The sequence below is a fragment of the Zeugodacus cucurbitae genome, chromosome 6, assembly GCF_028554725.1.
Source record: "Zeugodacus cucurbitae isolate PBARC_wt_2022May chromosome 6, idZeuCucr1.2, whole genome shotgun sequence".
In the NCBI taxonomy this organism is placed as follows: Eukaryota; Metazoa; Arthropoda; class Insecta; order Diptera; family Tephritidae; genus Zeugodacus; species Zeugodacus cucurbitae.
In genome coordinates this window covers 50223438-50235814 of record NC_071671.1, presented here as the reverse complement: position 1 = coordinate 50235814, position 12377 = coordinate 50223438, and the positions used below count along the sequence as shown (strand labels likewise).

Sequence of the window (12377 nt, the reverse complement as noted above, 5' to 3'; positions counted from 1 at the left end):
ATACATAATGCAGACACTCTGGGATGAAGTGATGGAATTTTTGATGCACGTGTACATTCTGTATATACAGACATACATACGAGTTGAAGCGTTCTTTTTTAATTCTGTGAGATAACTCTGCGATTAAATTATTTAATTTTTTTGTTGTTTTTCCTTCATAAAACCTATTTTAGCTAGTTCGAGCATGTGAATTAAATAAAATATATACAATTTTATAAAAAAAAACATTATAAAAATTAAATAAAAAAAATATTATATAAATATAAAAAATAAATTATAAAATTAAAAAAAATGGAAAAAAATACAAATTAAAATTATAAATATAAATAATGAAAAGAAGAAGAATAAAAATAAAAAGATATACATTTTTTTTATTATTAATTTTGTAAGAAAACTTTTTCAAGTCACTGTACTCTGCGTGTATGTGGTTATGGATTTTGTCATACCACCGAATAACAGACCTTATGATATCATGCATAACACTCATTTATAATTTCGGTACAAAGTTGATTATTAATTATCAGCATTGAAGGTGTGTCAGCAACAAATACATATATGTACACACAAATATGAAAATTAATGAAAATGATAATACCGAGAGGACACTTTCGGAAAATAAGAATTATTGCATTATTATGATTGGTATTCATATATATTATATGTATTTTGTTTATAGAGTAGATATACATATATGTACTCGTTAAGCACAGTTAATTTCATAAAAAGTTTCGCAACCCCCACACACTCTCCCACCCACGCACCTTTGTGTCGTCGTTGGCGCATCCTCAATTTTAATGGTTTGCGCTGAGTTGCCGTTCTGCGACATTATTTACACGCTTCAACGCGAGTTACACACACACACGTATACCAACGCCGCAGTTATTAAATTACTTTTTTTCCGGGGTCGACCTTTCTTATTGGGTTCACTTGCACGTCTGGCCTACTTAACAACGATTTAAAGACTACTTAATCTGCTCTGGCGATGCACACACTGGCGATCAGCGGCGCGTCGGTATGTATGTATATAATATACCGTTTAATCAAATATTTTAAGTATTTATGGTTGGGTGTATATATGTGCTCGAGTATTTCACGTCAGAATTTTTATTAATAAAAAAATTGGAAAGAAATTGAAAAAAAAACTCCGAACTTCTTCAGCGTGCCAAAAGAATGTTTTTGTTTACCTGCACACAAGCGCAGCAGCAAGCTAGTATGTATGTGTGCGTGAGTAAAAAATGTATGTTTGTGTGTGGGATTTATCAATCGCGCGATAATCGTATGATAGATATGCAATCAATTTTGTACATAAATTTCTCGTTGCGCTTGATTTCGGTGGCAGATCCGTTAAGTGTATGCTATAGTTTTTGTTGTAGTTTTAATGTTGTTGTTATTCCTTTTGTATCGGCTATATCTTATCGGAATATTTTTCCACACCTACGGTGGCACAATAGCACTTAATTGACGATTAAAAAAGGTCGATAATGTTGATTAACGGTACGCCTATGTGTGTGTGTGTGTGTGTGCGTGTGTGGCATACAAAAATATGAAATCTTATTTGTTGTTGTATTTGTTTGATTTATTTCACCGAAAACTACTACATTCAAACACTTTGTTCCGGAAATTCCTCTCTTGAAAACTCTTGAATTAACAGTTATTTTTGCTTGCACTTCCTTTCTGTATGCCTTTCGCCGTTATTTATGCGAATCGCCGTGTTGTCTATAGTCACCTAACGGTATAAACTGAACTTCGACAGCGCTGTCACCACCTGCCGAGGTGTCACAATGAAGCTGTCAGATGACCAACGCGCAGCATCCACAAGTGAACAACAACAAAAATAACAAAAATATAATGGGAAAACAACAAAAACATAGGACAACAGTAGCAATACAACAACAACAACATATAATAGTAAAACAACAACCACAGGCGTATCACACTGCATTTGCTGCCTGACGCCGATAAGTTATCAGCCGTTTCTTAGCTAAGCAGTACTTTCTTGTTGTTGGTGTTGTTGTTGAAAGTTTTCATGCTCATCACAATGCTTGCGTAGTCCACTAATAAATTATGACTTACTTCAACGATTATACCATAAAAATGTCCGAAAAATTTATTAGCGGATTTGGAATGAACTTAGCCACTTCAGGTTTATTTATCATCTTCATTGTTGTTGTTGTTACTTTAAATTGTTTGAATGTGCTGCGGATAGGCTTAGGGATTAGCGAGATGGCAAAGTAACTATGTGTGATGATAGGTATATTTATATATGTATATATCTATTATATATATATATATATATATATACTTGTCACTTCATTGTACCCACAATGTCAGGCCAAAAAGTGACGTGTGTAAATACGCACACATCTAATCTATTTGTTTATTTATATACGTACATTTAAATATTTACTTTGATTTATTTTTGTACAATTTTATTGATAAGACACTTCAATTAAGCGCTAACACATGAATTAGATAACTGTAATCTGTAGATATTTATATATTAAAGCATTTAAATATATTAATCGTCAACATTGTTGAACGTGTTGAAAAGTAGGCTTAAAATGCATTAAGTCCAGTCTTCAAGTGGTAGGTATTTGGTTGTGAATGCCGCTAATCTACGCAATCAAAGCAACTAATCTCCTTATTACTAGCATTATAACTGTGCACGTCAATTTTACACAAACTTACGATTCTATGAAGTGATCCCACTTAAGGTTCTTAGTGTAACACTGAGAGTTATTTGGCTGATTGTAGTTGTTTATGATTAATAAATAAGCTGGTGAATGGCGAACAAATAACTGGTATCTGATATAAAGAAAGCGAATATTATATTTTTCAAAAAAAAAAAATTATTTAATTTTTTCAAATTAATTAATTGTATATTTTTCAAAACATTGTATAAATATAAATAACATAAAATAAATATGAAAAAATTAAAAATATTTAAATATATAATTATTTTTTTTTATAATATTATTTTTTGAAGTATTGTATTTAAAAAAATCCTTAAATTGTATTTAAAAATATTAATTATTAAAAAAAATTTATCAAAAAATATTAAAAAACAAATTTCTTTGTACCGGCTTGTTGTTAGATTATTTTAAAAAATAATTTTTATAAATAATGGTATACAATTTTCTTTAAATATTATTTTAAAAAATTTTAAAGTTAAAAAAATATGTTTTACCGTTTCTTTTTAGAAAATTAGAAAAAAAAAATATTTTAATTTAATTACTTTAATAAATTCGAAAAATTAATACCAATACCAGCTCCCCAATTCAAGGCTCTCTGAGTTTTTAGCGAATTAAAAACAAACAAAAACCACAAAAATCGATAAACAAAAAATATTTTATATAATTTTATTTGTTTATATCTGCTTTAAGATTTTAGTATTAATATATTTATCAATAAATTCAGTATTAAACATTCCTAGATTAGCTATAGAAGCCATTTTTTATTTAGAAAATCAATAATCTGGACACTTTAATGCCAATTTAAATTTGAATTATATTTTATTTAAAAAAATATCAATGTTTTTTTAATAATTCTAAATTTTTATTTTAAATCTCCAGCATTTAAACATATAATGCGGCATTTAGATATATATATATATATATATATATTTCAGTGCATTTTCTTTAATCAAGATAATCAAACTCACCATTCACAATCTTATATTTTTTTCGGCACTTTTCGTTGAAGAAAATCAAGAACTACTATTTCAACGAACAGCCAAAAACGTTAGTATATGCGGTTAATATAAAAAAAATTAGAAAAATAAAGCAAATCAAACGGGATTTTTTGCTTTTTCTTATCTGTATATTCTATTTTATAGTAATAATGTGCAAGTGATCAACTAACGAATAGGAATATGTAAGAAAATCCGTTATACAGTTATGTGAAAAATAATAAGGACAGTGCCCTAGTCTAGATGAAGTCAATGTCCATCTAGAAATGTGAGAAAATCGAAGGCAACTAATGAAGCAAATTTATTGGCAACATATTCAAAATGTTTCTTTAATTTTATGAGGATTTAGCAAAGCTTTTTATTTTATTTAAATTTTTTTATAATTAGCCGTTTTTGACATGTGAAAAATAATAAGGACACCCCCAGTTTTACTAAAAAATACAAATTATATATTATAAAAATATGAAACTGGGTTTCCTTCAATTTTGTTACCATTAGTTTCAAATTAGTTGAATATGTTTTTTGAATATCTATGGTTGTTTAACTTGGATCCATATCACTTCCGCATGAAGCAAACTAGGTTTTGGCAGATTTAAAACCGGAAATGCTCTAATTGTATTTCACTGTATTCCACAAAATATTCTGTGGAATTTAGATCCGGCGCCACTCCACCATAGTTAAATTGTTGACCCCAAACCGTTCTTTTGTACATTTAGCCATGATTTTTGGGTCATTGTTTTAATGAATTATCCGTCTAAGTGCCATATTATCTTCAGAATACTGTCTCATACATTTTTGACGTACCGCAACATAATCGCTTGCCTTTATAGTGCCTTGTTAGCTATGGCATGGCTCTAGACCATTGTGTGAAAACGATCTTCAAATCATAATTTTTCCGCCACCATATTTAGCGGTCTTTATCGTGTACTTAGAGTTTTATACTAAATTTTTCGGCTTTCTTATGCGATGAATACCTCGTTCAGAACTAAATAACCTTACTTTTGTTTTGTCAGAGTAGGAAATTGCTAAGCACATATCCTTCAGTAAACATTTGTCTTTGTTACACGTACTTTTTTTGGCAACATAGGCATATTTCTTGTGCTTAGGGGCTTGAGATATTCATTTGTAAGCACCCTGCGAATAGATGATGGGTCAATATCACTATTAAAACAAAATTAAATTTCTTTTGAAGAAATAAATAAATTATTCTTATCACAGCAAAATATATTTTTTTGACAGGCAATGATATTTTGGGCTTTCTATCGCGTGTTGCAATCTTGGGAACCTCTGTAATGGCTTATTCAATTATTTGTTTTGGAATCTTAAATTAAATTTGCTACTTTTCTGTACAAATTTCAATTTTTGACAATTTTTTTTTAATGTTCTCGAGTTTTCGGATATCTCGGCAGACCATTTCCCATATTTATTCAATAAAGAAAATAATCGGGTTCTAATTAAAGATTTGCTGATATTTTTGATGCCAACAATTTTACATTTTTTCTTTTAATTACCATAGCATTATCTGTGCTAACAGATTTCATTTATTTAACTATTTTTATACTCTCGCAACAAATGTTGCTAAAGAGAGTATTATAGTTTTGTTCACATAACGGTTGTTTGTAACACCCAAAACTAAACGAGTTAGATATAACTTGAGTAAAAATTAAAATATCTTAATGAAACTTTGCACACTTATTTCTTGGCAGCATAGGAAGGTTGCTTTCGAAAATGAGCAAAATCGGACCACTACCACGCCCACAAAATGGCGAAAACCGAAAACACATAAAGTGCCATAACTAAGCCATAAATAAAGCTAAGGAAATAAAATTTGGTATGAAGGATCGCACTATGAAGGGGCATATTTGGATGTAATTTTTTTGGGGAAGTGGGTGTGGCCCCGCCCCCTACTAAGTTTTTTGTACATATCTCGCAAACCAATAGAGCTATATAAGCTAAACTTTCTGCAGTCGTGTTTTTTAGCCACTTCCTAATACAGTCCAAAAATGAAAGAAATCGGATTATAACCACGCCCACCTCCCATACAAAAGTTAGGTTGAAAATTACTAAAAGTTGGTTAACTCACTAACGAAAAACGTCAAAAACACTAAATTTCACATAAGAAATGGCAGATAAAAGCTGCACTCAGATTTTTTTTACAAAATGGAAAATGGGCGTGGCGTCGCCCACTTATGGGTCAAAAACCATATCTCAGGAACTACTAGACCGATTCCAATCAAACTTGGTTTGTAATAGTTTCCTTACATCCCAATGATATGTTGTGAAAATAGGCCAAATCGCTTCACAACCACGCCTACTTCCTATATACCAGAGCTTTGAAGACAATCTGAATCGTTTACTTTACAATATATAAAGTAAGTACTAGTGAAGATATCGGTGCAGAACTTTGCACAAATACTATGTTAATAGTGTGGCAGCCCCATTCTAAAAATCGCCGAAATCGGACCATAGGTTTTTAAGGCCCCATATATCGAACATGAGGACCTCGGTGCTTCTAACCTAATATTATGGTTTCCAACTTTCAATGGACTCTATACAATATATATGACGAATATGTGGGTCAAATTGTGTATTATATAATATAAATAAAGTTAAATAAATAAATTGCGAGAGTATAAAATGTTCGGTTACACCCGAACTTAGCCCTTCCTTACTTGTTATCTTTATATTTCTAACTTTCACCCAAATTCCCAACTGATTTTTATGCAAACATTTCTACATTTCTCCACGAGCCATACCTACTTGACAGCTTGCCGTCCGCACTAGATAACTGCGCGTCAGTTGTCAAATGTTATGTGACAGTTCGCTTCCAGTGTTGTGACACAGCGTCACTTATCTGACACAAACTCCGATGACACAAAATGAATTTCGCAAATTTCATTCAAATTTTGCATACTTTCTAGATAAGCACCGTTAGTTGACGCTTTAGATTAACAAAGTTTACATATGAGTAAATATATATATATGTATGTATATAAATTTATACTTTTAAATGTATATATTGCATTTATTTTGCACACGTGTGTGTGCACTCGAAATTAAGATTAAATAAATGCCACTATTTTGCATTTATTAAGCGCTTCCAATGGTAATGCAAAACAATAAGTTCTACCTAATCAACGGTAAGAAATCACGCCATAAATTTTGAATTATAGCATGCAGTAATCACCTATATATAACCATAATATACATACATACAAACATCCTGATTTGCTTTTATGGAAGCGATTGAGTGCTTGACCCCTCTTGACTTTATGGCGCTTTCCTGTTGCTCAACTGATCAAAGCTTATCTAACAGATTGTATATGCTTCAATATGTGCACGTGTGTGTGTTTATGTATTAGTATTTATTCATTATTGAGTAAATAAGTTTTGTTTATTGATAAGCAAGCTACTTATTAACAGCTTATGGCAAGTCATTTGTGTCATTGTAGTAAAATATGCAGATCAACTCAAGTAGGAACACAATTGACAAGTGCTTGCGCAGGCAAATTAACATATATTTGTACATACATACAATATTTACTTATATATACATAGAGTATATAACTATGTACCTTTGCAATTAGCAAGTGTTAAAAATTGACGCCACGCGCATTCCGCAGTGAATTTACACTGCCATACATATAAAAATATACATATTTATATGTGTGTGTGCACTTGCGACTGCAATAAGTATTGAAAATTGAAAAATGCAAAGTGGAAATCCAATATTGATTATAGATAAATTTGCATCATCAAGAGAAGCAATCATGTATACATTCATATTATATATCTGTACTTATATATAACCATACGCCTAGTAGAAAGTGCAATTAAATCGCTTGAATTGCTGATTGTCTCGAATCAGTGACATAAATTGCAGTTCAAATGCAATTCGCACTCATCATTGTCCAGCGGCTATCGATCAATTGATCTCACGCATTTTTGATGTAATTTTGTGCGTTTGCAGCGTTTTTGCTGTACTGCAGCGCTATGTTCAATGCGTTCAATTTTCGCATTTTAATTTGTTTTGCCTTGTATTGAATTGCGTATGATAGGGGCAATTATCAAGTAATTGCGTGAAATTTTCCATCAACGCGCGGCTGAATGCAGACAAGTGCGTGCAAATTGGTTGGCAAAGTGCGAAAATAAGCTGGTTGAATGACTTTGTGGTATGGAAAATCAATTTATAAAATGCAGGAATGTAAATTTTAAAGTAGCGATAATTGGAGCATTTGTTAAATACAAGCACAGAGCTAACTTTGAATTAAATCGCTATATTACATATGTAGTCGAAAGATAAGATTTATTTGAAATTTTATTTTTAATTTTTCTAATTATTTGTTACAAAACAATCCTCACAAATCCAACAACTGTTTCCCTTTATGAAATTAAGGTACATATCAGAAAGATCACATTAAAAACGTTGCCTACATTTCGGCGCCATCAAATTTTTTTGCTAAAATGCTCAGAACAAACAGTTCCATATTTTACCATAAAAAAAAACTGGCTACAATATTTACGCCAAAATTCCACTTTTTTCTAAATAATTTTTTTTTTTTTTATAAAAAAAACTATTATTTATGGTATTGAACCTAACCTTTTTGGAGTAATTTAATATATGAGTGTTATATTGGTGGCATAAACTCGAGTTTATTAGTCATTTTAGTGTTTAGCTTAAAAATTTATTGAAAAAGACTGAGTTCATCATACACAAATTTTCTTAAAAGGTCTTGAGTACTGATTTTTTGTTGTTTACTGCGGTGCAGCTTCTTGGAGTACGAAGAATAAAATTAATTCTTAAATAATTCACCATCGTAAATAGAAAAGAGTGAAAGTGAAATCAGAGTTTATCCTAAAAAAGTTTAAATTCGAATTTAGAGTACATTAATCCTTTACAGTTTAGTTTAGGTTAGGTTCCTTAATAGTAACAAGTAAGGAAAGGCTAAGTACGGGTGCAACCGAACATTTTATACTCTCGCTATTTTCATGTTGTGTGGTGGGGTACGTAAGAGAACCGACTGTAGAAAGTTTGGCTTAGATAGCTTTATTGGGGGCCACGAGGCCACGCCCACTTCCCCAAAAAAATTACATCCAAATATGCCCTTTCCACTGCGATCCTTTGTTCCAAATTTTACTTTTATAACTTTATTTATGGCTTAGTTATGACACCTTATGTGTTTTCGGTTGGATGGTCCGATTTCGCCCTCTCACGGTCCCAAGGAACATGTGTTCCAAGTTTCATCAAGATCATCATATCTCAATTTTTAATCAAGTTATCCGTTGCACGGACGGACGGGCGGACAGACAGACATACAGACATTTTGACTCGTCTCGTCACCCTGATCATTTTGATATACATAACCCTATATCTAACTCGTTTAGTTTTATGACTTACTGACTTACAAACTACCATTATGTGAACAAAACTATAATACTCTCTTAGCAACTTTTGTTGCGAGAGTATAAAAATGATCAAATTAAAAATTAAAAACAAAAAAATTATGAATATTAAATGATTTCTTAACACATACGATTTTTTTTTTTGCGAAATTTAGTCAAAATTGTTTGGAAAGTTGTAAACCTTGATGAGATTTAATCAAAGTGGCAACGCTTTTTCGAATGACTTTATCGCACCCAACAGTACATACACATTTCCTGCAAAATCTACTTTTTTATTTTTTACAAATGACTGTAAATACCTTAGTAGTTTTTTTTGTATTTTTTATTTTAATAAGCCTACCAGCTTAGTCTATTTTGTACTCCACACATTTAATCTTTCGATTTTAATCAGCGAAAATCACAAGAATTTTCATGCTATTTGTGTGATTTTATTGATAAAATATTTTTAAAACATCCCCACTTAAGAATACTTAAGAACTGTAAGTAGCCTGTAGGGAAAATCAAACTTGTTAGACAGATTTTATTAAAAATATAAAGAAATAATAATAAATAAACTAATAATCAAGAATGAAATTTATACAAAAAATAATAATAATTTTTTTAAAAAGATGATTAAGTGTAAAATTTTAAACATATAAAAACATAAATGTTTCTTCAAACAATTCAATAAAATAAAAATTATATAATTAAATAACGTATATTATACGAACCAACAAGCTAATTTCATGAAGAAGAGTCAATAAGCATTCTCCAATCAAGATCGAAAGCATAAGCACATAGGCAGAGTTATGTATATGAACATTGGCAGATCTATTTTCAATAGTTTCCTTTAAAACCTTATTTTAAATATTTCCGTTTAATCTTTCCGTTTCCTATGGACTAGAAAAACACTGATAACACATTGAACTGGTTTGTGATCTAAAGTAATTAATTATCTCTTTAACTGTGTGTTAACAAATGGTTACTAAATACATGACAAACGAACCAGTTCGTAACTAGTGGCTTTTCCTACTGGGTATATCTGCACACACACACTCATCAACTATTATCATAGTTTTTGATAATTTCTATTTATTTAAATTAACGTCACTTGATTTACCATTAATGCCAAGAATATTATATATTTAGTTACACGTTAGCCACGCGTACTTGACACTAGCAAACAAATCAAGGAGTGACAACTACAAAAATAATAAATAAACAACTAAGTGGCGTAGAAGTAAATATAAATATATATACTTAAAAGCAACAACAAAAACAAAAAGTTGACAGGCAAAAACAATTCTAGGTTGCACGCGTAAATTCGCCATCGCCATGACGTGAAGCCTTAAAGTTCACAAGTATTTTGTTAACAGTGTTATTATGCATTCTTATATAAATCTTCACATGTACCTACATATATACATATGTATGTATATGCTCGCGGCTGTGCACGCTTATGCAAACACATGCCAATCACTTGTGTCCCGCTTTAATTCATTACTACCAACCAATTAGCATAAATACACACACACACATACACATATATATTCAGGTTCATAATAAAATTTGTATATTTATGTATACGGTGAAGTCTTTAATTTGGCATTAATTGCGCTTTTTAATTCAGCGCACAAAGTTGCTCAGTGTAATTGAATGCAATTTTATTATTCAATTGATGTATGTAGGAGTGCCAATCATTTAATTTTAATTCAATTTAATAAGTTTGTATTGAATTGTGAACGCATTTAGATCATATTTAGCAAATAATTCTTGCATTGAATAATAATAATAATTAAAATTAGAATTAGGGCTAATTGAAATATTAAATTATAACAATTAGTTTGTTATAATACATAGATCAAGTAATTTATTAACCGTTTATAACATTTTTGTACCGTGAATATTTTTGTATAAATATTTTTTTTTATTAATTTTGTTATTTATTTTAATTTTTTTTTAAATCAGTGTAGCTTTTATTAAACACATTTTGGAGAGTGATTATTTTTATATATCCATATATTTTTTAAGTTTCATACTTTTAATTTTTAAAATATATTTATTTCATAAATTTATAAATATAAATTAATTTGAAAATATATTTATTTCATAAATTATTTTAAAAATATTTATAAATTTTTGCAAAATTTTTTGTTTACATTTTTTTAATTTTATTTTTTTTTTTTTGCAGAATCATTATTATAAACGCAAACGATTACCCACCTCCCGCCCAACCGACGCGTGGGGCGCAATCCGCAAACGAGCGGAATTTGCCGAGTCATGAAAGGCAAGAGTTTTTAAGCGTCGAGATCTCAAACTGCTCAGCTACAGAAAGAAAAATTTCAACAGCTAAGATTTAAAATTTTCAAAAACAAAAGGTTAACAAATTTTTAATGTTACTTATTAAGCGAAGACAAAATAGTTTTTTTTAATGCTAAAGATCGAATCAGACAGGTCAAATGTGCTGGAATGAGAATTAAAATCATAACATATTTGGCGGAATGGTTCGTTTAACTCAAAATTTGTTCTCGAAGATTTTAAAAGTAATGGTCTAAACTGCCTAGATGAACGAAATAGGACTGTAAACTTGATATCAGACAAAAGGAAAGAGCTACAAACAAAACCATTCAGAAGTTTTACTAGAAATATTATACCTAGCATTTCCCTACCGCTAGTGAGTGTAGGTAGATTTATAAGCTTTAAACGACTAGTATATGGAGAAAGATTCAATCTTAAATCCCAGTGTAAGTGACCTAAAGCAAAAAGTAAAAATTGTTTTTGAACAGACTCTAACTTATCAGAATGGGTATTGTAACTAGGAGTCAGCAAGTTTGTCGCTGTAGATTTCCCTTTACAGAATCCATGCTGAGAAAATGAAATCAATGGAGAAATCGAGAATGTAATTTGGTCAGTGATAATAGCTTCAAAAAGTTTGGGTAGAGCTGACATTTTTGCTATCCCCCTATAGTTCTCAACGGGTGATCTAACACCGCTTTTATGCAAAGGTATTATAAAAGAGATTTTCCACAATGACGGAAAAATACCTTGTTTAAGAGATGAGTTGAAAAGCTTGGTTAAAGGTAGATAAATATATTTTGCACAATTTTTAAGGAAGAATGAGGGAATCATATCGGGGCCATATTTAAACGAACTTTTCAATGTATCTAGATGGTTTAAGACATCTAATTCAGAAATGATTGGTGCATTAATAACGGTACTCGGACAAGACACATGCTGATATGGCACATTCGTAGGGGAGTTAGAACAATAATTAGACTTAAAGAATTCAGCAAACATATTAGAAATA

General features: G+C 30.5%; 2 protein-coding genes across 6 annotated transcripts in view; both read right to left on the bottom strand.

Moving 5' to 3' along the window:
- Positions 1–12377, bottom strand: part of LOC105214540 (kinesin-like protein KIF13A) — a 178866-nt gene that overhangs the window by 94036 nt on the left and 72453 nt on the right. The window lies entirely within an intron of this gene.
- LOC105217347 (aquaporin AQPAn.G) overlaps positions 1–12377 on the bottom strand; it is a 55255-nt gene that overhangs the window by 4258 nt on the left and 38620 nt on the right. Inside the window, exon 1 of one of the 5 annotated variants that reach the window (XM_011192295.3) lies at positions 762–1104. The exons of the other annotated variants lie outside the window; for them this stretch is intronic. Within the exon in view, the coding sequence (XP_011190597.1) occupies positions 762–826 (65 nt within the window). The 5' untranslated portion in view covers positions 827–1104. Of the gene's footprint in view, positions 1–761; positions 1105–12377 lie in introns of those variants that run through there. 5 annotated transcript variants of the gene reach the window in all.